At 46.2% G+C, this 24568-nt stretch overlaps 2 protein-coding genes across 9 annotated transcripts in view; one reads left to right on the forward strand and one right to left on the reverse strand.

Annotated features, from left to right (window-relative positions):
- ntng2a (netrin g2a) overlaps positions 1-4263 on the reverse strand; it is a 45367-nt gene extending 41104 nt beyond the window's left edge. For 2 of the 5 annotated variants that reach the window (XM_081707837.1, XM_035521972.2), the window contains exons 1-2: positions 3714-4262; positions 2260-2893 (exon numbers count right to left, since the gene is read on the reverse strand). In XM_081707837.1, the coding sequence (XP_081563963.1) occupies positions 2260-2496 (237 nt within the window). In that variant the 5' untranslated portion in view covers positions 2497-2893; positions 3714-4262. Of the gene's footprint in view, positions 1-2259; positions 2894-3713 lie in introns of all 5 variants that reach the window. The other 3 variants (XM_081707836.1, XM_035521973.2, XM_035521974.2) reach the window with 3 other exon arrangements.
- Positions 4264-4682: 419 nt separating this feature from the next.
- med27 (mediator complex subunit 27) overlaps positions 4683-24568 on the forward strand; it is a 44573-nt gene continuing 24687 nt past the window's right edge. For all 4 annotated transcript variants that reach the window (XR_014119877.1, XM_027010009.3, XM_081707574.1 and 1 more), the window contains exons 1-3: positions 4683-4899; positions 5319-5463; positions 17617-17747. Coding sequence is in view for 3 of the 4 variants with exons in the window: in XM_027010009.3 (XP_026865810.1) it covers positions 4697-4899; positions 5319-5463; positions 17617-17747 (479 nt within the window). In the remaining variant the exon portion in view is untranslated. The remainder of the gene's footprint in view (positions 4900-5318; positions 5464-17616; positions 17748-24568) is intronic.

Raw genomic sequence — 24568 nt, forward strand, 5'->3', positions numbered from 1 at the left:
CCTGAGCAAGCAGTGCATGGACCGTGATGGACACAGGAAATGTGATACAGTGATTGGGAGGAAGCCACTGAAGAGCAGGTCAGGCCAGCTTCTAAATGAACACATTCAGACTTCAACAGAATGACGTCGAAGTCGCATGACGGAGACTCCACCCACATGCATATAATACTTTAGTTAGCTTGTTTTCAAATGCTGACCGCTCATGCACAACACTGCGGATCCTGGTACTGTGGATGTTAATAACTGTGGCGTGTGACTTTGCATTTGCTGATGGAAGATTAATGATTTATGTCACACTCTTTGCTCAACCCACGGTATAACGAAGATCGTGCCTTAACACACACAACTCACATTTACTTTTGAAGTGAACAAATGCAAATCACTGAGACTATGATGCTCATTCACACCCTAAGTTCCTAAAAACAGATTTAGTCACCAAACTCCAGGATGTATCCCAATCCAGGTGCTCAGTGCTCTTTACTGCCTCTGCATCACTCGTGCCCAGCACGAGAGTGGGTGAGAGTATGTAAGAGTATGTAAGAGTAGGTGAGATTGGGTGAGAGTAGGCGAGATTGGGTGAGAGTAAGCGAGATTGGGTGAGATTGGGTGAGAGTTGGTGAGATTGGGTGAGAGTTGGTGAGATTGGGTGAGAGTAGGTGAGACTGGGTGAGAGTAGGCGAGATTGGGTAAGAGTAGGCGAGATTGGGTGAGAGTTGGTGAGATTGGGTGAGAGTAGGCGAGATTGGGTGAGAGTTGGTGAGATTGGGTGAGAGTAGGCGAGATTGGGTGAGATTGGGTGAAAGTAGGTGAGATTGGGTGAGAGTTGGTGAGATTGGGTGAGAGTAGGCGAGATTGGGTGAGAGTAGGTGAGATTGGGTGAGAGTTGGTGAGAGTAGGCGAGATTGGGTGAGATTGGGTGAGAGTAGGCGAGAGTAGGCGATCATGGGTGAACGGTTCCCAGGCCACCCCAACATGCACACATGCGCTTATGTCCCAGCGTCCTAAATGTGTGAGTAGCGCATCTCTTCGGGCATTGCTGTGTCTGCAGCCTGCAGCACAGTAGCAGCCATGCTGGACCAGTCCACCAGTCACTTACTCTGCATTCAAACCCCTGGTTGAGAGGCAGACGCATCAGTTGGTTGAACTGTATAGATTAACTACTACAGTGATGCCCCACCCTGCCCCCGTCACGCTCCCGCCTCAACACCATAACCATGCTTTAGCAGCCTGGGATCAGTACAGAAGGGCTGGCAGATCTGAAACATGTGGGAAATGAATGACGGATTGGATTGGCAAGTGCCAAGCTCTTGCGTGAGGGTGCTCGGCACAGAGCCTCACTGCACGGCGAACAACACCAGGTTCGCTTTAATCTGCATTGTAGCACGCCTCTTTGCAGGTTAACCTGGATTTGAAAAGGAACAGACCAATCAGAAGATGCATTCTGGCTAGTGTGTGTGTGTGTGTGTGTGTGTGTGTGTGTGTGTGTGTGTGTGTGTGTGTGTGTGTGCCGAGCCCCCATTATGCACTGAGCCTCTCACAGTGCCTCTCCCACAAATAAACCCCCATTGCTTCTAGTTGCAAATCACAGCATCGATGAAATCGACAAAAAGTATCAAGCAGTAAGGCAGAGCATAGATACGAGAACTGTGAGCACCACAGCACAGTGTGCCTTGTATGGAAAAAAACCCAGGGCCTGGAATTCTGTTGTGTAAATGATTCGGATGTGCACTGTAGTCTGGACACAACACAAATTCCGCATTTTGGAATTTTACATTACTTTTAGCCCCTTGCTGTCACACTGCCACCATGCAGCTGTTGTCCAAGTAAACTATTCCAAAGATCTTTTGAACCAGCACTTAAATATATGCTTAAAAACAGCTGAACTTGCACTTATTACCTTTCTGTTTGTAGCAAATATATTATCGCATCATAGTGGATGGGACTGGACATATTTGCCATTATATTTGCTGTAATTCATAAATAATTTCTCAAGCCATTTAAGAATGGGAATTCAGTTTAGAGGTCAAAGGGCACAGAATGCAGAAACCCGCTGGTGAGGAGAAAATCATAATTCTCATGATTACAGTCATGTAGCATTCAGCAGATGACATATTACTACCGTCTAAAAAGCTTTTCAAACTTCTACTAACGTGTATAATTTAACAAATCGCAATATGTGCAATAACTGAGGTGTAAACAAGGGCTAGTGACCACACGTGCGCCCGTAGGGGCTATGTGCAGTAAAGAAGTCACACGTACCAAAGTGCAGAAGAGCTGGGGTGGATTCCCGCAGGTAATGTCCGAGGGGGACACTCTGATCTGCATAAAGTCCTTCATGGCCATGGGTCTGGGCTGGCACGCGTAGTACTCCCAGGTGGGTCCATCGTCTGTGCTGACCAGCGACTTGCATATGTCGTATTGGCCGAGAGTCAGAAGAATGCGCTGGAGGAACAGGAACGCGTGGAAGAGCACAGCACACGACACGACCACGGCCATTGTCCGCGACCAGGAGTACGAGGGTACGCTTCCACACTTCGGCAGGCAGTCGGAGATATCAGCATGAGAGTTGGGTCGTTGTCATATTTCAGGATCTTGGTCATCCACTGCAAATTCACGTTTCTCCCTAATTAATGAAGGCTGCTGTTGATGACAGTTGGATGTGAAATGTTTCAGTGTCACCTAAAAAAAGTTTGTTGGATGAACAGTTTTGATTTTATGAATATATGCTGACATTGCAATTTTGTTCAGGAATCAGACTACAGGTGAACATCGCTTTACGTCGTCGCTAGGACAGTCCATAGTTTTCTCCTTGCACATTACGGTAAACATCCGATGTTGGTGTCCGTCAGATTTTCGAACGACTCTTTAGGTTGCTTCATTTCTGACTTTCCGTCTAAGAAATCAAAACAGGAAAAAAACAAACTGAATCGAAACATGCAGACACACATTTTGCTTTTATCGCACTTGGTTGTATTAAAAATAATCTCCATGAATTCCTGTGTGGCACTAAGAGGACGAATTTCAAACGGTTCGTTTTCTTTATATACGATACAAATGAACGGGGCATGTGATTGTCAGTGTCCGATCAAAATGTATTAATAACTAACGTCTGGTACGATTCCTGATTAAAAACGTGATTAAATCAAATGAAACTTACACGACATCATATATTCGTTGGGAATTAAACATGCAAGCGGGGGTAAAGCAGACATAAACATTTTAAACACATTCTTTTTCAGATTGACACTTCATTCCATTTTCAGTGAAACGAAGGTTTGAAACGAAGGTTTAAAATAAATAAACAAGTACATCCCATTCAAAAGTCTAAAACTTCTCAACGAAATCTCTGAATGTTAGTCTAAATGCCCCCGGGCTTCAAACGGTTCATGTCCGAGGAGGGTATTAGTTACCCGTGCGGGTATTATTTGAAATGGTATTGCGAGAATAACAAAGTAACCAGTCCAGACACGTTTACATCTCAGCTGTATATTTTTCCTTATGCTTGAGAAAGAATGTTTCGTAAAAGTGTCCCATCTGCTCCATACTAACTTTTGGCGTAATTAAATTAACCTTTTGAAAGTATAGAAGAATTGCAAGATTTGCAAGTCGCCATAAAAAAAGTTGTTAGACACAGCTACAACAAGACTTATACAGGCGTTACTTTAAATCTGCCATTATGCACTTGCGACACTTGCTCGAGTAACCCAACTTACCCTGCATCCGACAACAGCACCGCGCCTGTCCGCACGTTCAGGTCTTTCCCAGGAGTTACGCTCATAGCGCAAAGCCATCATTTCGCATTTCACCGATACGGACTTCACATATACCACAATCCTTATCGAAAAGGACTTACAGAGGATCTTCTCACACGACCGTCTTCGATTATTCTCTCGATCCGTAATTTCCGGAAGAGCGACCTGCGGGATAGATATGTCCAAAGTTCCAGATTCGTTCAAATAAATATTTTTTTTCGCGTTTTGGTTTTCATTTAGGTCTCGTCCTGTGCGCTCAAGGGCAGATGGCGAGCGCTTCACAGAGTAGCATCCCACCCATTCCTCGCCATCATCCTATCTCTTCTGCTCTGTGCACGGAGCCTTATCTACCAACCTCTCTTGCTCAACGCCTCTATCTAACGCTCCTTTCGGTAGCCAGTTTAACTTTCACATGTCTTTTGTCGGACTTTTTTTTATCAGGCTTTAAAAGTAACCTAATGAACTGCGGTCAGTACCTACAGCCTATCAGGTGTACAAACAAAGTTTATCTGCCTGCTTGAAGCATAAAACCGTCCCACGAGAAGATCACACCCCCCCCCCCCCCGCCCCGGGTGCGCTTAAAGGGGCCGTGACAACTGTCATATGGGATAGATTGGAGCGCATCTATTGCGGTACTGGGAATGAATGTTATTAATACATGAAGTCCAGCAATAATAAATAAAAATAATGAAATTCACTTTATGGTGATCTAACAAAAACATCTAACAAGCTCCATGTTGGACTAAAATTGATTTTTCTTTTTTTGTCGGACTTTATCTTTTAACAACATATTTTAACCAGTCTCGTGTATTTTCATGCAACTGTCTTGAGATCACATAAAGGCTAATGAATGTGCGCGGATGAGTTGTTGTTGAACTACAAATACCAGGTTGCTCGAGCCACGCTGACGTAATTCCTGCGCCAGTTTTCTTCGTCGCACAACAATGGCGGATGTTATGAACGTTGGTGTGAATTTAGAAGCCTTTTCTCAAGCAATTAATGCTATTCAAGCACTTAGATCAAGTGTAACGAGAGTTTTCGACTCACTGAAAGATGGAATGAAAAATAAGGAAACCCTTGAAGGACGTGAAAAAGCGTTTATAACAGATTTCCAGGATAATTTGCAATCAGTGAATCGCGACTTGAAGTGAGTTAAGCTAGGTTAGCTAGCATAGCTAGCTTTGCTAGCTTTATAAATTAAACCATGAACTACTAGTGCTGTGACTAGACATGATTTAACTTTATGGATATGTTATTTACTGTGCACAATTCTAAATCCAGTCTGAACAGCGATTGGTGTCTTGCCTATTAACGTTCATTTAGCAGGGTTGTCTAGTTCACAAGCGTTAATTGTTTACATGGATATAACGGTACCCACTTAGTCATTAATGACAATGCGTTTTGTATCAGTACTACATTTAGTTAGTAATTCATAATAGTAACTTTGCCAACGTGGTTACGGTGTTTCACCACGATCCTTTAAACAATGTCACTGTTTAGTCTAATTATGATGCATATACAGTAACTTGGGCGATTTTGAGATTGTGTGTCTCCTTTTGTTTTCAGCGAGCTGGAGCGTCTGAGCACTCTGGTCGGCCGGCCGTCAGAGTCCCATCCCTTACACAACAGTGGCTTACTCAGTTTGGACCCAGTGCAAGACAAAACCCCTCTGTACAGCCAGCTTCTCCAGGCTTATAAATGGTCCAACAAGGTACAGTGATCTGCTTGGTGGCATTCTCAGCAGCTGTGCCATCGGGCTAGATGTATTAAATCTGTGAAATCAAAATATATGTGTATACAGCTTGATGATGATCTTGAACTGAAATGATGGAAATGTGATAATAAGAAAATATTACGAGTCCCATGGTGTTCATTGCAATAACCCAAAGAGGACAGACAATGCTTGCAGATAATTCAATATTAAGCATCACTAAAAATTGTTTAACTTAAATGTTCATGTGAATCACAGTGTAAAATGTCAGTTAGGACCCATTTTCCCCAAAAGTAATATTTCGCTGCATCACTCCTGAATTTCACCAAATATTTGACCTCCTCCTGCACCACACAGTTGTACGCGCGTGCTCTTGGAGGTCTAGAACATTGCAAGGTTTAGTGCTGCTGGGTTAATGAACTCCTCACTGAAGGGAATTGGGTGATGGGGCAGTAGGGCGCAGGAAAATTCAGCGCTCCAGATACGTAGGTTGACTTTTAGAAGACTTTCTGCTTATTTGCGTCTGGTCCTCGGTAGACACCACTGCATCCTTGTGAGGAACGTCTTGACAAAATTGTACATGATGGAAGAGACAGCAGAAAATAATGGCAGGTAAATGACAGCAAGCCACTAATGTGAGGCATCAAAAGTTAGTTTAATTGTACAGTTAGTCACAATGTTTAGAGTAACATTTATTCTCCTCTGTCACGGCAAACATAGCCCATGGCCAACCGTAATGAAGCTTGAAATTGTTATCCTTGACCAAAGTCGTTAGGTATACATTCAAGATTAGTGAACTGAATGCCTCTGAGTGCTACTTTGAGAAGTTAAATGGATTTCTATGAGCAAATTGTAGTTCACAAGCTGTGCATTTATAATATACAACTGCCTCAAGCAATAATTATGCAGCTGAATAACTGGATTGTGATTGGCTCTTGGTCAATTGAATTTGACCCTTTTTTTCTTTAATTGCTTGTGGTGAAGTATCGACACAGTATTTGTGTTTGCCTCAAGTTTGCAATTTGGAATGGCTTTTCTCAGTAAGAAAGTTTAAAGTTAGCATCTGCACACACATCCTCAGAATTCCACCTGAAATGCTGAGAAATACAGGATAATTGTATTCTAAGTGTTTAGATTAATATTAGGCCCTTGACACAGTCCTGCTGATTGGACGCATATGGCACCCAACCCAAAGAGCCTGCACTTGAGACTCTACAGATGTGAGCCTTTTTTTAACACAACATCAACATTTCCACAATATCCATTACAGCCAAGTGCCTGCACTCCTTTGATCAGGAGTGCGTTCGTGTGCCGAGTGCTTTCCAGCGGGACTTGCTATTCTTGCAGTAAATTTTGCTAAAGGATGCCTCCCTTTCACGCTGCCCTTTTGATGTCTTGCGCTCAGGTGGGTCTTGAGGCACGCTGATTGATCTTGTGATGATGGATATCTGGCGCGTTGCTGCTCGGCTCACCTCTGGAGAGTGATTATTAGATGCGGTGTTTTGTCAGCGAGCTTTCTTGGGACTAGGCCTTTTCCCGTGCCTGCCTGGATAGCTTTGACTTGTGGGGCCAACTACCAACCAGTTAGTGTTCAGTATTTACGACTCGTCCTAACAACGGTAGCAAAACAGCCGCGTATTTAGTAAATGTAAAAACTCTTGTCGCTCTTGCTTTCTCACCCCGTGTGCGCGAGTGCACGTGCATAAAATAATGCGCGGTGGATCCGTTGCACATCTAGATCATCCTTCAGTCTCCTCCTAGATGAAATGGCGTTGGATGTCATGGCTTCGGTTAGCTGACGCCGAGCGGCTGGGGTGAAAGTGCGAGATCGATAGCGGATGTCAGTTCATTGATCAGCCTGCACGGTGTGTACGTGGTGGCACGCAAAGCTCCGCACTCACCCTGCTGCTCTTCAGCCACGCCCACTGGCCTGCCTGGCCCTGAGCAGCCAAGGGCAAGCCATCAGTCTCTGGAGTGGTGTTTCTCGGTTTGGATTAGATGGTGGTTAGAGTTTAAATAAAGGGAATAAATACAGATGCCCAGTCCAGAAGAGAGGTTGCGTTAGACTTTCTCACTGTCTGTCGTTTTGACGGACAGGGTCCTAAAAAATCTGTCGTAATTTATTATTACCCATCATTTTCAACATTTAATGATAAGACATTTAATAGCATTTATTTTTCATTTGGGTCACTCCGTGCTATCTCACCTTGACCTCACATTTCATGTTATGGATTTTCTTGAAAATTATCATGTGAAAACATCTATTAAATTCATGAGACCTATAGCTCTACTCCAAATAGTTTTTCAGTTATGAACCTATTTATCACTCGATTGGGTTGAAATGTATACTGAGCATCCAAGAAACCCTAAGGATAATTTGCATCATGTATTGCGGTAATCAAATTAATAAACATAAATCATTTTTCATCCAAATGAATCTTGAATTTTCAAAAATTAATATTGCCACTAGTTTTCACTTTTTGCAATCAAATGTTGTTTATGTAGTATTAGTGTACTCGTTGTACCATCACATCTGGATGGTATCACATCACATCTTTAAGTTATATGGTGTTAAATATATCTTGAGCTGAAACCTCCATATTGTTACTTCAGCTTCCATTGTGGTCACTTTTCATGTCGGTGCCACACGAAGCAGACAAATGAGCTTTCCCCACTGAGGCTGCAGCCGTTGTGTCTAAACAGGCGAGTATGAATGGATTAGATTGTGCTCTGTGTCCTAATCTGTCAGAATGAAGGACGGCCTTCAGATTTGTCTGATGTTCAGTCAATGAAGGAAAATAATCGGGTTGCCACAGCCTCAGGTCCAGAGTCTGTACTTGCGTTCAGAATGGGATCTGGCTCTTTCTGAAGCTTCAGGAGGCCTTATGCAGACTGCTGGCATAGGCTCAGTTGGCTGTGTTGTCATCTGGAGTGGAGGGCAGTGTGGATCTTTCTCTCGCTCTCTCTCTCTCTCGCTCGCTCTCTCTCCCCCTCCCTCTCCCCCTATTGCCTTGCACTGTGATGACAGGAGGTGACTTTGGGCTTCATCACAATACGATACGATACGATACGATTTTGTTTTGTAAGGTCCGTTTCTGCAGATATTTCAGCTGTGATGATTCATCGTGATACATATTCCTCTCAGGAATGCATAACTGGCGTAATAATCCAGAAATGTTATATTTCTGTTTCAAGTCACAATCAACTCAATCGAGATCAGTTTGGCGGTAAGCATTGAAGCTGTGCTTGAATGCAGTCCCTGAGATGATGGAAACACTCAGTCTTGGCTGCAGAACAACACCCCGAGAATCTTGCGCATGTTTCTGCCGGCTGCGTGGTTGGTCTGTGGAGCCCCTTTTCCCCCCTTCTGTGTTCAGGGTTTTTTCTTGGTCTGTTGGGGTAGATATGATGCGTGTGGGCGTCCTACCCCCCTGCAGGCAGCTTCTTTCCCACACCCCAGGGTCAGGGTCCAGGCGTGAGGAGGCATTAAGGGAGGATTAGGTGCAACTCAGCCTGGGAGCGTCGGGAAGTGGGCATGGGCACACACCCAAGACACTCCGCAGCAGTATCGACAGACAGACACACACACACACACACACACAGACACACACACACACACAGACACAAAGCCGGTTGGCATGAGCGATGCTCCCGCCATGTTTATGCTCCAGCTTTAAAGGAGCTGCGTTTGGGTGGAGCTTACTTGCCCCACCTTGGCCTCGGTGTGGGCGGGGCGTTCTCACCTCACCTTGGCCTCGGTGTGGGCGGGGCTTGGTCTCTCCCACCTTGGCCTCTTGGAGGAGAACGTGGGAGGCAGGGACAGGCGTGCTGCTCAGCCAGAGGGGAGGGCCCCTCTGGTATTTACAGAACAGCCTCAAGAAAGAGGTCAAAACTGGAAAGGCCAAAAGATATTAAAATCAGATTAGTCTGATCCAGCAGTGTACATTTAAAAGTGAAGCGCTTGCTCCATCTTTAAGGTTCTGTATTTATTTTTTATTAATTTAATTGGTTTGTCAAATCCATGTGTGTTTGCTGATCTTCACCTCAGATACTTTATCAAGGAATGTCTTTGCAATTCCATATGACCTCAGCCGTCCTGAAGAGGTAAAAATAAATAAATAAATAAATCTGAGGTTGTGTTTTTTAGAGGGAATGATGCATAATCTGCTGAGGAATTACAGACGCACTGGGCAGCTCCGCTGAATTTGTGAGAGCGCCAGAAAATATTTCATTATTAAAGCGAAGCATGTTGGGCCAGGGGCTATCACCTGCCACTCAACCCCTCACAGTACCTGCTAATGTGGGCGGGAGCACTCTGAAGGTCTCTTCCTACCTAAGGCACCTGTTTTATTAAACAGGAACAAAAGCGCGCGTGTGTGTGGGTTCCTCTGTTATTTTTCACCCTATTACTGTTCCTTCCTTTCTCCCAACAAGGTCTTCTAGGTTGTCTGGAATATCTTATTTTATTGTTAAAGTAATAGCAGAATCCCTCACCAAAAAATAGGAAAAAAAAAAAAAGAAATTCATAAAAAATTAAAAACCAGGATGTGAATTCAAAAGCCCTTTGAAACTCCCCTCGGTATCGCTCAGAATCTCGCACTGCGTAGAATAAGCTCCATGTTCACTACATGTGACCGGACAACGCTACCTTCCTGTACAGTAATAACAGCTTCCTTCCGGACACAAATCTCCCTTCGTCTTTTTTATCGGCGCTTCTCTCCCTGCGTCTCCGGCGCGTGACGGGGGAAGCTGCTAAATCACTGTCAATTACGGCAGGGCCGCAGGGTAGCAGGCGCCTAATGGAGGCTGGTGCTGCGATTACCATTCAGCGCTCTGTACCTGGGTGGCGTGGCGCATGCTGAGGCGGTCGAGATACCCGGGTATCCCTGCCCATCTCCGCTGTGCCCACGCCGCCTGCTGGCAGTCTCGGCAGGGGCTTCCAGGCCGCAGGTGAGCGGTGGGACGAGCCAGGCTTCGGGCTGGCAAGCGTGGGCAATTTTGAGAATCTCTTGGTTTGTGCTGTCTGTGTATTCCTGTGGGTGTGTGGGTCTGTGCTTGTGTGTGCCTGCAAGTGCGCAAGCCTTTGTGTGCTTGCATTTGTTTAGGGGTGTGCATGAGTGTATGTGGGTAGATGTAGGTGTGCATGTAGGTGTATATTTGCATGTGTGTGCGCGTGTATGTATTTGTGTGCGTAGGTGAGGAGCACGTGAACAGTCTGGACAGGCGCTAAACTCGTGAACCGTCCAGCCAGGCGTTGAAAAATCGAGCCAGCTGCGGTCAGGCCATCCTCATCTGTACATGTTTGGAAGGTCAAGCTATTGTGCTTATGTGAAAAATTTGGACAAGAAAACACACACAAAAAAACAAACAAACAATTACAGCAGCAAAACAACAAAAAAGGCCATATCTTCTAATGTACGCTATGTGATCACAGTGACATCCTCCCCCTCCCCAAAAAAAGCAAAAAAACAAAGATTGCCTTTGAAAAGGGACGTTTTGTGTTATAAGTGCTTTATGTTCGGATCTTAATTATGGGAAACGGTTTGGTTTGATGCCCCTGCATGTTCATAAACAGATGGTGTAAGCGTTTGGTCTTTAGGTAAATACTCTTTAGGTGAGTGCATGTTTGCTTGTTACAGATCTTGGTGGAGAGGAGACGTTGTCCAGGGCCGCTCTTTGCTCCAGAAGCCTGTCACAGTTTGCCTTGGCAAGGTCACGTTTCCAAGGGCAGCCCGTGCTTCTCCACTCACCAGCCAAGCAGGCTGGCTGCGCTAGCACGCGCAGCTAATGAGATTAGAGATTAAGGCGCCGCGATTAGTCCTACTTGATCTGAAGACAGCGTGGGGGCAGTTTACCTGAGCAGGAGGGCACAGCGTCCCACTCGAACGCCGTCTGCGAAGGCCTTCCTTCATGGAGGGTTTCACGCACGCTTTCCACTCGCTCTTTTATTACGGATCCGGTTCAGCACCGACGCTGCCTTTGCTTCGGCTCGCGCTGGAACACGCTTTCCCGTCGCATATGCATAGGATATGCCCTGAAACTAACGAGTTTACTAATGAGAGTAGACTCTGGAGGTTGGGCTCTTGCAGCCACGCACACACACGGTAATGTTGCTTTTAGCCACACGGCTCGCCATAAAGTGCAAATTGGAAGCACTCCTGAGTGTGCGCGTGCTTGCATGTGTGCTTTACATCTGCCTAATCAGTCGAAATACATTACCTTACGATCTAGGTTTTTTTTTTCTTGTGGCAGGCCTTGGTATGTAAAATTTTAATTGAATATTAACAACAGAAAAAAAAATTGTATTTGTACTCTGCGCCTGTGACAGCCATGTCTTGTGTTTGGAGATGTTGATAGCAACAAAATGTTTGGTACTACTCACACACTGCTACAAATTTCTTAAATAGAAATGTAGAAATGTATATTGACATTGTATTTGGCATTGAAAATCAGTTTTAGAATTTGTGACCGATACTAGTTTTTTTGTGTCTGCTTGCGACCAACCCAGCAGTTCGGCAGTGAGTATCCCACGAGCGTCTGACCATCTCCACACCCACGCGGAGCGCTGTAAGGCTGCGAGACTCCGACGGCTGGTCATACACTTTAATCATGGGCCGAATGAAGCTGTCACAACAAACAAATGGCCGAGCCCGAGAGCAGTACCCACATCCAGATCAGAGCGTGGTGAGCTCGCCGGCGCTCCGCGACACAGCCCTCGCCGTTAATGATGGGGCGCGCGGCTGGGCCGTCACTGTGCCGGAAGGAACTAATAGGTCGGTCGGTCTTAAGATCAGCTCTGCGCGAGGAAGCAGACGGGGGGAAAAAGAAAAATAACACGCAGAGCAGGAGGGGAGAAAAAGCAAGGAAAAGAAAACCGGCGACCTTTTGAAAATGTGCTGCTCGGAGGAAAATGGTTGATGATGTAACTTTGCAGGCTTGGATCGCTTATTAGTTCGCTGACAAGGGACAGGGCAGAGTTTGGAGAGGAGCAGGCTCTGTGAGCCTTGGCCGTCAATTCCTCATTAAAAGAACCGGGTTCCGAGCAGAACCTTTTTTTTTTTTTTTTTTGATAACGTGTTCAGTGTTTATTTTTCGTAATAGCGAGGGTTCATTCGAAGCTGCCCATCGAAGTGCCTGTGTTTGGGTCAGAAAGTGAGGGAAGTAGAGGGGATGTGTCGGCCCTTTGTTCCTACGTATTCGGTTCCCTTTGATTAAATATTGTTTTATGCGTTGTTTTATTGTTTTGCCCGTGTGCGTACGTGTGAGCACGTGGGTGTTTGTGGGCGCAGAGAGAGAGATGGACGACCGTTTCATTTCTGACTCCTCCGTCTGGCAGCGTTCGTCAGACAGGATAGCAGTAATGCATACGTGATCAACTGATGTTTATTCCCACACATTATTTCATTATACGCTACTACTTAATTCGTTTTCCCACACACGAGTCTATACCAGTTAATTTTCTCTGTTCCGTCTTTCCGTTCCGGCTCCTCTCGGCCGTTCCTGTTCTTAGGGTATACTGTAAGTGATGTTTGTGTGTAAAGTCTGGCCAACAGTTTGTGGTACGCAGTAAGATGATAATGTGGGGTGCGGGGGGGGGGTACTGGGGGCGGTCCCTATCACTGTAATTTCATCAGCGGTCGGCGCGGGTTTTGGATCTTATTAAAACACTTCTGCACTGTCACACACCTCAGCCCCTCTGTTCAATCACAGCCGCTGCAAACTTGTTTAAATCCAAATGAGTTCTGGGCGAGGAATATGCCCGATGTCACATGGGTTCGCCATATCTCTGATTTATGAGAATCAGCCACTGAAAACACCCTGGACCTCGAGATCCTCGCCTGATATTTAAAAATTAATTAACACCCCCCTCCCCACCCCACCCCCATCTGAATGGCTGTGCCAGTCTCCCACCATCTCTCTCTCTCTCTCTTCCTTCTCTGTTCTTTAGCTGGCAGTTGTTTGCAATTGCTGAGCTGAGCTTGCATAGTCCCCCCGCGTCCATCGCCGAACGCACGCTCGTAAGCGCCTTTATTTTCATTTCTGGAGCTGATGCTCTGATGTATGCGACGTGGGGGGCCGTGCGCTCCAGGCATGGCCGTGTTGAGCGCGTTGACCGCAGGCTCCGTATACGCTGTTGTCCAGGGGCCCCCATGCACACAGCCAGCCTCGCATAAACGGGTTTTTTAAAAAGTTTGAAAGTTTTTGGCATTTACTTCAACCCCATTTCATGAGCTCGATAGCACTGAAATGTCAAGTTTATTTAATATTAGGTTCTTTTTTTTAACATAGCAAAATGCATTAGACGATGGCACCTCCAAGGATATTTGAGAGCGGGTTATGCACACTGTACAAGCACGAACTAATGAGATATAAAACTGCGAAATTAACCATGTGTTGCAGAAGTGGTCGAGCAAAAGTCTTTTTTAGAGCTCATCTGCGAGGCTACAATCCAGTTTAGACCGATGCAGTTCATTTGTTTTTCTGTCATGTTAGCATTATTGTAGCCATATTGCCTTATTGTTTCATTCCTGACTCCTCACTGTGCTGCCATTTTTTAAATTGCATCGCTATATAAAATCCCCATTTTAAGGGTTCCTGACTTCTTTTTTTTTTCATAGCGCCACAAACGGCCCTAATCCAGCCTGGTTTCAGACTTCTGTATGTTACATGGGTTGATAGAACTCTAACCTGCTCATCGTCTTGTATAAGGTTTCTGCTCGCTCGAACAGACGTGACCCAGGCTCCTCTTAAACTCTGTAACTCGCTGCTTTGGCCAGAAGTGGTCATGCGCTCCTTAAACCAGTAAGCATTCTACTTTAACATGTGTACTGGCTAATTGTTTTCATTAATCTGTGCGAGACACCTTTCAAAAGAAACCAGAATCAAATGGGGGTTGGTTTTTTTTGTACAAATGGAGCCAGTTTCCCCTCAAGGCTATATTATTTTTAAGGGTATTTGAGGTAAAGAAATGAGCAGTAATTTTAGTGTTTCTGTGCACTGAATTACAACTACTAAATGCTGAAAGGGAGTTATTTCTCCGGTTCACTTAGTATGCGTTAGGTGCTTTTCGGCTCCTGCATGCGATGCTCCTTTGAATAGATATCGGTTTTGACGTGAGCACGCAATCAGCCACAGATGTGAAAACGGCAGACCGTGGTGTCGGTGCGGGAGTGTCGTCCCGAGCCCCCTCTGGATCTGTTTATGTGGTCAACCTACAACCGACCTGCAGCGTCTCAGAAGGACACAGAAGTTGTGCGTGTGTTTAGAGCGTGCGAGCTCCAGACTGAAGCACACACTGCCAGGACGTTCCCCCTTCGCCGCTGTAGTAACACAAACCTCAGAGGTTGTGAGGTGTTTTCAGTAGTTGCCTCCAGTTTTACCATACCCAGTCAGTGTTGTGCATCTTCTGGTTTGGGTGTTAAAAAGGTCCTTGCGATAGGTGGGTGTGTGTGGGAGGGTTGGGGCAGGTGGTCAGGCAGCGTTTGGCCCGAGTGTCCTCGGCTTGCTCTGGTGCGCCCCCTTGCCTCGCACTTGGGTTGATTTTCTAGCTGTTCACACCGTTGCCCAGTTTCTCATGCTTTCCGCCCTGGCCTGTCCTTTCTCGCTCTCGCACACACGCGCTCGAACTTGTCTGCTTTCTCTTTCTGTTCTCTCCTTCCTCTCTGCTAATGTGTCTCTTCGTCTTTCTCTTTTTCCTCACGCCATTTGTTTTTCCTTCGTCTTCTCACCTTCTCTTGTTAACTCACTCTGTTCTCTGACTCCTCAAACATTCATCATCCTCTGCAATCTACCTCCGGTTAGTCGTCCCATTTCTCTCTCGCTCATCCACTCCATATCCCAGTATCCAATTCTGCTCTCCTGCTTCTGCTGCCTTTCTCTGAGCTGTTCTCCTCTCCAAGCTCAGGCAGATGTTTTCCCCATGAGCCAAGACAACGGGTCGGGGCATGGTGCGGCCCGCCAGGAGGAGCTGGTTCAGCCGGGAAGAGCCGGATTCGAGGGTTTGGCCACGGGCTCCGAATGGGGTAAAAGCGACCCGGCGCTAAATGAATGACGCAGATAGCGGGAGAATAGGGACACGTGCCAAGCGCCACACAAGCAGAAACAAGCTAGCGAGACGCCCCACCGCGTCTCTGTGCGCTGTTGCATCGCCACACTACTTTCAAGCGAGATGATTCTGAGAGAAATTTCTAGGTTGTGGCAAGCTGCTCAATACAAGATGTAAATTCTCATTTTATTTCATCCCCCTCGCAAGTGTTGAAGTGACTAACCAGTGCATAGGGAAGGAGTTCTTATTTGAAAAAGCGCGCAAGTGTGGAGATTTAACAAGCAGCAAATCGCACATGCCGGGACTTGACATCTAAGCCACATTGTCACCTTGTGCCGTTCCTCTATGTTTACATATGCGTATTTTTATGCGCACATTTATTTAGTCATTTACGCAGATATACATTCATATTTTTATTTCTTTTGCACAGCACTGCCTGCCTCAGCGCCCGGAAGCTGGCAGATCCACAGGACCCAGGCCTTACAAACTAGTCTCATTAGTCCCTAAAATGGGATCCAGTTAATTAAAATAATTCCCCGTTAACACAGCTGCTTTGGTCAGCCAAATTAACCAGGGGAGCGCTCCACCATCTGCTTCCGTCGTGCGGAACGCCACTCGGCAGACACCGAACGGGGCTAATTAGCTCAATAGGAGGAATATTTTAATAGCGATTAATGAGCTTGCCGGGTCCACGTGACTTCTAATTGAATAGTGTGTGTAGAGGAATGCGGCGACGAATCCCTAAGCAGGAGATTGGGCAACCGTGGAGAGCGCGGCATTGCGGAATGTGATCAAAACGTCTCCCGCGAGCCGCTCGACGCCTGCCGTGTCCCTGAACTTTTACTGCTCCCCCTGCTACTGCCTTCCGTCCGCATGTCCCCAGTGTTTGATTAACTAAGATTTCTCCCCTCAGCAGCTGTTTTGCCATTCCTTAGTTTCAGTTGCCCACGTTGGCAACATATATTCGGGCGCAAACCCGTCCCCCATCCTCCTAACCTCCGTGGCTGGCGTCTCACGGCCGGTTACAGTAAACATGATCTGCGTGGTGGGCGGAGACGGAGGCGACAGATGGTCGGCGTCCCGAGCCCGTCACCTCCGTCGGAAGCGCTCCTGTCAGCACGGTGACGCGGCGGTACACCTGCGCGTTCCAGCTAGCGGAGAGGTTTTCACACCGCTTCATCGCTCGAATAGGAACGCAACCCACAGGCCTCGGCGAGCCGGCTCGACACCGAAGCCGGAGACACCACGGTTGGCCTGGGCTGCTGGAGAGAGAGAGAGAGAGAGGGAGGGAGGGGGAGAGAGAGAGAGAGAGAGAGAGAGAGAGAGAGAGAGAGAGAGAGAGAGAGAGAGAGAGAGAGCGCCAACGTATGAAAGGACTGGGGCGGGAGGAGGGGTGACGAGGTATTATGTGCAACCAACTGTCCCTCCTCCCAGAGGATCTGATTGGTTTTGTGACAGTTGCTTCTGGGACACATTCATTTAAACCCCAATTAGTTTGCACTGGCTTGATCGTTCTTTTTTCTTTTTTTCTTTTTTTTTTTCCAGTAATCTTTTGGAAAGCTTTTGGAAGAGTGTTTGTGAAATGCTGGAATCGTGGTACTCTCGTTACACTTTCCGCATTTTTAAAGCCCTTCAGGCAGTCCCTGACCGTCTCCCTCCGTCTCGTCGCAGCCGTAGAGAGACATAAGAGACATAAGAAACGTAAGACCAGTGACCTCAGTCTTCCGATGAGGTCCCGCTCACACCTGTTACCTTTCAGCAGCTGTTAACCACAATGGCTTTTTGGCTCTGTTTTTCATCTCAGCCTTTGTCAGCTTCCATCGGGCTAGAGTATAGGTCACATGGCATAGGTTACAAAAGTACTCAAAGTACATCAGAAATACGTTGTTATTGACATTGAAAGAACCGTTCCACACTTCTTCTTTCGTCCATCATGCATTGTGGGTTTTGGGGGCGTCTCCCTTTGTGTCTTCTCCGTGTGTGAATTCCTCTGTAAGCAGCCTCCCAGGGCGCACCGAGGCTCTTCACTTTAAACACAAAGGTCCGACGGAAAGCCTTTTGTTTAGCCGTGTGAATCCATGCTGAATCCGTTCTCCTTGCTTCTTCAGTTGCAGTACCATGCAGGCCTAGCCTCCAGCCTCCTAAACCAGCAGTCACTCAAGCGCTCAGCCAATCAGATCGGAGCTTCAGCAAAGAGGAGACCCAAAGTACAGCCCAGCACCCTGGTCCTGCCCATCCAGTGAGTATCGGGCCCCGCTCCCTATCCTTCCTTAGTTCTACACCCGACTCAATCCTCTAAACCTTATTATGTGTTGGCGGTGCATGGCCCTTTATTATATGTCAGATTTTCTTGATTTTTAGGTGTTAAGCAACACTAAGCCTGTGGAAGCTTGTAGAAGTGTACTGGCAGTTCAGTTTTTGTAAAAGTTTATACGGGTATAAATGAACATGCTAGCAAAATTGCATCCTACATACAAATGGCAGTCCCACTATTGTCTGTTTCCTGATCCTTCTTAAACCACCGTAACCTCCATGCATGAAAGTTTGACACGCTACCGAAGATTCCGCGTTATATATTTTCGAATTTGCATCTTGAGCTGGAGTGGGTAGGAGTGTTAAACCTCAGCAGAATGCAAACACCGGAGTGCCTTTAAAGGCCTTGCAGGAGGTGCACGGAGATGGTTTTTAAGCCGACCCATCTGCCCTTCACCCTGACATCTCATCATCGTGCGTCTGAAGACCATGGCCGCGCCGGCTGCACGCTATGATTGCAGAGAAATTGGAATAAAGAAAGTGCAGCAGCTGTTGGTTGTTACGCTCCGAAGCGTTGGTTCCAAACCCCCCCCTGTCTGCGTTGGGATCAGTCGATTGTGCGCATATGGCGACAAAGAAAAATACTCTATTGTGTTTGCGGCGAGCGCGGAGTCGGTGGGGTCGCGGACGGCGTGCTTTGATAAGAGGCCCCGAAGCGCGACGACGGGGAGGATGAGACTTCCAGAGCAGGATGAAAGAGTGCCGGGAGCGGACGAAGAGGCGCCGGAGAAGTGGAGAAGAGGGAGGCAGAGGGCAGCGGTGGCCAGGTGTCGCGCCACTGCCCGCTCACAAAGACACGGAGGAAGCACTCCGCCGTCCACACTTGCGGAAGTCGTTTTCTAAGCGCTCCAGGCTGCTGTTTGCCGTCTTTGTTGCCTGCCCAAGGGACCGCAGGGATTTGACGCGTCAGGACGGATGCTAGACACCCGGGTGCATCAGACCCCGTGTTGTTGCTGAAACCTGCTGCTATGATCTTGCTCTCTCTTCAAAGACTAAGAATGGAAAATATGAGTATTGACTTTTTAAAATGGCACAACCCCCCCTCGCTGCGGCATGGACTTAATGTCAGAACTAGAAGCCTTCGCTCCAAATGTCAGAACTGGCCCGGTCCTTATGGAATTCTGATGGAGCTCCGTAAGCACGCAGCCACTCAGCAGACCTGGACTGGCAGGAAAATAAAACACCGTTAATGGCCGCACTTGTCACGATAAATCTGCCCCCGGTGGATCGGCGATGGCCTGTTCCTGCAGTGCATCGTGGGCGCACGATGGAGGGCCCAAAGGGTGCCGCGCGGGGCCAAGGTGAAGGGAGACGGCAGCTCTTCTGTCAGGTGCCCTGGTCCTGATGAATCTGCCATTTCTAAAAGGAGCTGCACATGAATTATGCAGCGCACCCTTCGCGTGGGTTTGCTTTTATGTTTTCCGTCTCGCCCCCTCGTCGGCTAACGCTGCCCTTTTGCATCGCTGGCAGCTTTCGCAGGTGGATGAAAAGGGACAGTGTCCAGAAGCTGGGAGCGTCTCTGCTGACACCCACGTGCTCTAACTAAACGTGGTGATTAGGAAGTTGAAGGGCCGGCTGCCCTGTGGAAAATCGAACACGGTATCATCCGCTGTATTAGCACTATGGTACCTAAAAAAATGAATGCTTGTCATCTATAAATTTCAGTGTGATAAGTATTATGAAGTATTAATTAAAGTATTAATTAAAAATTATCAAAAGGGCCTAAATACTGCCAATACAGGTCATTGACGAGTTGGCTATGTCTGTGGAAATCCTCTCGCCCTGTTTTGTCCAGAATGCAGCAGCACGAATGGTCTTCAATCTTCTGAAGCTCACACGTCACTCCACTGGTGCGCTCCCTTCATTGGCTCCCTGTAGCTGCATGCAACAGATTTAAAACCTTGATGCTTGCCTACAAAGCCAAAAATGGACCAGCCACTCCATACATGAGGTTAATGGTCAAAGCTCGAGGTACGGAATACCTTGAAATACCTTGCTTCAGGTCTCATGGACGACAAGCATGGAGACTATTTTCTGTCCTGGCTCCAAGATGGTGGAATGAACTCCTATTTGCTGTCTGGACAGCAGAGTCCCTTGCAGTCTTCAAACGCAGAATGAAGACCCATCTATTTGCAGAATATTTAAAGGACAACTGACACTGCTCCCATATTGACTGATTAAATTAATACTTATTGTAGGGTATTGTTTGTTGAAGAAACTCTAGCACTTATTGTTTATAGCACTTATCATTGTTTAAGATAGACCTTATGTATTTTGCATTTCTACGTATCAGCATTCTAGCTATCCCTGTATTCTACAGTATTCTAGTTCATTGGTATGTTTAATTCTAACCTACTATACTGTACTAGGATATATTCTATGAGTAAATGACAAAGCACTTTTGTAAGTCGCTCTGGATAAGAGCGTCTGTTAAATGCCGTAAATGTAAATTTATAGTTTGTGAAGTTGGGCCTTGGTGACTGAGCACAAACAGGCCGTGTGCAAGAACATGCGAGCTCACTAAAGAGCTACACCCGTCCAAGTCTGATCGCACTGATGAAGGGAATTTGCAGTGGAATACAGTCCAGATGATCTCAAAAAGCTCACTTGGACAGACAGAAGTGTTAGCTGGTGTTAATTATGTTTAAACTAGGCAGGAACAGGAAAGATCACATCACTGAATATCTTAAAATACCACGACACAACATGTTATGGCCTGATCTGGCCATGATTGGTGGAGTCGCACTACTAAATCTGAGCTGTGCTCCAACCTAAAGGGATGGAGAAGTAGTCACGGGAAAGCGCTGACGACAAGCGTTCACGTGTTCACGCACAGCAGTGTTTTTTGCATGAAGCGCTCAGCGCAGTTTGTCATTTCGGCGCTCCCGGTTCCTACTTGAGGACTCGATAATTATCCGAGAGGTGGAACATGGATATATGGCGGCCGGAAAAGCACCGACCAGTAATGCGATGGTTCTCCTGAGCGTGCTGTTGCGTCACAGAAGCGCGAAATGTTCGGAAAGTGCTGCTTATTTATGACCGTCACATTCAAACCAACACACCTGAGCATATGTGGTCCCGTGGAAGGTTTGCGTCATGCCCACGGCTCCGTTGTCTATGCGTTCGGCTAACGTTTCTCCAGGCAGAATTCTGACGCGTTCGTGCCGATGATCTGGCACTGCCGAGCCGTCCCTTGCATAGACAGACTCCCATCCGCCATTTGGACAGCAGTTATGCTTCATAATGGGATAAATAAATATGGGTGATTATACTTGTAGTAATAAATCCACCCAACAGATTTAACAGCACAAGACGAGCTGTCCAAGAGCACTAAGCCTGTAACATTGCAGTAATTACACACCCACCACACAGAGATTCACACTTTCAGCCTTGACCAATCAGATGTGTTATAATGCCCCTTTAAAGAGGTGAACCTCGATTAAAAAAAAAATGTTAACAGATTAACGGTATTCAGTTAAAAAAAAAATGTAATAGCTTTTTAATCATGGTTAGATGCATAGACCCTCCTGTCTATACTGGATTATATTTGGTTAGACTCGGAGAACAATGGATTTGGTGAGTTTAACGTGACATCCTGTGGATGGAGAGTCTCAGCTACCACAATGCTGGCAGCACATGGTGATCTCAGAGCAGTGCATGCTGGGATTGTTGTGAAGTTGTCTGCGGCACCCGGGAATCCTCGAAAGGTCGGCAGCCGTGCTTGTGGGAGCCATGCGGGCCATCGTCGGCACTTCGGCCTTCCTTGTTCCTGCTCTGGTACGACGGCGGATCTGGAATGCCCTCCCACGCCCTCCTCACGCACAGCCTGACAGGAAAGTGCGATATGGACACGACACAGGCGCTGGCCTGGATACAAAATCTGAAATGTTTTATTTTTACTGAATCAATGGTTTTTGCCTTCAGTAATACTAAAGCCATAGACGTGTGTGTGTATACACACACACACACACACACACACACACACAACATACTTACACTCACATGGAGGGGCGGGAAGGCGGATAGGTGGGCGGGTGTGCAAGCAAGTAGTGACAAACTAGCCAGACTTTGTGGTAGTAGCTATAGTACAGCAGTCAGTAGAATTGAGAAGAGAGTCTGGACTTGAAAATTACAATGGAACTTGCAGGCCACTCCCCCTCTGCTGTGCTCCAGCCCCGCCTCCAAAGCCCCGCCTTGCAGAGGAAGCTGCTGTGCACTTTGTAAAATGTCAACATTGTTGGCCAACAAACAAGCAGAAATGAATCTTTCAGATATGAAAGGTAACCTACAGCAGTATATTCAGTAAAACAACTGGCACACGCTTATTACAGTGCTTAGAAGTTTGATAACAGAAACTGATGTGAATAGTCTTAAATAAGCAGTAAACATCTAGACGAGCACAGGCACAAATCAATGATCAGAGAAACACCAAACCAGTACGACTGCCTGGGCAGGTCACAAAGACATTTTCAGCAACATGCAAGTAAAACAACACTAACAGGTAGCTTTAGCATCGGAAACAAGCTACTGAGTGTTACTTTGTGTTTCATTTATTTTGAAAATCAAATAAAATTCAATCAGGAATGTAGTAATTAGCAACATGTCAAGCGGAAATGTGGCTAACTCTGCATTGGTTTTGAATCTTTTAATGTCCCATAGCCCTTTCCACCACAGAAAAGCTGCAATGTTTATTCTTGTTTTCTCTCAGTCTCTTTCTTTCTTTTACTCGTCTTTGTCATGGAAGATGGCAAAGGAGGGATGGCCAGCTGTTTCATTGACATTTTTTTCATTGATAGTTGTTTATCCACCGTTGCTTTTGCAAAGCTCCAGGAGCTGCTCACTGATTGCTCTTGACAAGGTGAGAAGATGCACAAGCAGTGATTGACACTTCGTCAGACACTCCTCCTTCCTCTGATTGGTCATTTTGACTCGGGCATGGTAGATCCTTGCAAATGGCATCAGAGTGACTATGTGGAACCAGAAGGGCCTCATTTTTTTTCACAGATTATCAGTCTCAGGTTCTAAAGTCAGGACACAGTGACAGAGTCAGATTAAATAGATCTCCGGTGGGTCAAACATTTACATAGTTGAATGTTTTTAAAGCAATCTGAAGAGATTCCAAAAATTGATGTAATGACTTTTAGAAACATTTGGAAACTTCCTGTGCTATTACATTGCACAAGTCCATGTTGGCTGAGGATTCATTGTTTTATATAATAATAACTAATTTACAGAGAAATAAGACAGCTAGATGATAATTTTTTCAGTCAGAGGATTCTGTGTAGAGCTCCTCCTTAAAGATGCTATAGTCGGTATTGATTGAGCAGTGGAATTATTTCTCTTGTAAAATACGACATATATCTCAAATGTTATGAGGTGCTTTAAAGATTTTCTAGCCTTTATATAGCCTTTATGCTATATTTATAACAATAAATAGCCAAAAATCAATATTGACAAGTATATTACACCACGGGGTATGATCACGTCGTTAAGATTAAAGAGGCCTACATGTGTATGGGGTTTTTTATTGCTCTGATACAATAAACTGTGTTTTTAAGCACAGGCAAGTTGTGTGCATCCTGTTTTAATGATTCTTGGATTAAACAGAATAGTGGTACAGGGGTGTCTGGTTTCAGCACTGCATTGCAGCAGACTATCTTCAGCTGGAGCAATATGAAAATTTCAGTCGCTGGTGATCCCTGATTAGAGAGGAGATGAAGACACCCCCACCCCCACCCCCCAGCCCATCTGCATTCATCTCAGCCTTTCACACAGGCACAAGAAAGGGCTATTTGATCACTTTGTAGCATCAATCATGCGGCTCTGAAAATGTTTCATGGAGATGAACGACGCGCAGGGGTGTTTTTCCTCCTGCTTTTGTTTGTTTTGTTTGGAACTGGTGTTCAGGATGCCCTTACTTATAGTAGTGCATTTTTGTTTTGTGGAGGTTTTTTCAATTTATTTATTTAATTACTTTATGGAAAAAAATCAGGACGCACGCGATTGAAAGTTTGCCGAAAAGGTTTCATCATCCTGGCGGCCGGCAGTAAGCCGAGACATTAACATTTGGGGCGTCGCGAACAACGGCTTCCTTTAAAATCCGCCGCAGAGCCTCCCTGATGTCTGTCTCTACTGAGCCCTCGTTAACTTTGCATTTAGATTACAAGGTGGATGGAGAGACCGCTTCTTTTCCCGACCTCTCCTGCACGCTGCGGCTCTCTCCAGCTTACCGCTAAACATCACGCCACGCCGATTTCAGTCTGGGATGGTAGCAGACATTCCCTCCACGGGCAAATAAATGTTTTTCTTTTTGTGTGATTAGTCTTTGATCGTGTCGGTGTAATGTGGTTAATAGGATCTTCAGAAGGTAATGTTTTGTGTGATGGTGAGCCTTAATTTAGGGTGTTTTTGCACCTGTGCTTTTTAGTCCGGTTAAATCTGAGTGCGGTTTGTTTTCCGCCTTGGTGTCATTCATTTGGGCAGGGGTAAAAACAGTAATCACGTTTGGATGCGGACCAAAACAACCGCACCAAGACCCTTGAGAGGAGGTGGTCTCAGTCTGGTCCCAACTGAACTCAGGAGTTGTTCGTTTGTGGACCTGACCCAGCTACCGGGTGTACTCTACATGTTTGAGCCAAACAGTTCCATGCATTGCCCAGATAATTACTACTTCTGTGAACAAATGCCATCTCTGCCATTGCTCCATGTTACACTGCCAAGAAATATGCACTTGCCCAGAGCCCAGGA

Source organism: Electrophorus electricus, chromosome 25, assembly GCF_041902795.1.
Source record: "Electrophorus electricus isolate QZ-2024a chromosome 25, ASM4190279v1, whole genome shotgun sequence".
Lineage (NCBI taxonomy): Eukaryota > Metazoa > Chordata > Actinopteri > Gymnotiformes > Gymnotidae > Electrophorus > Electrophorus electricus.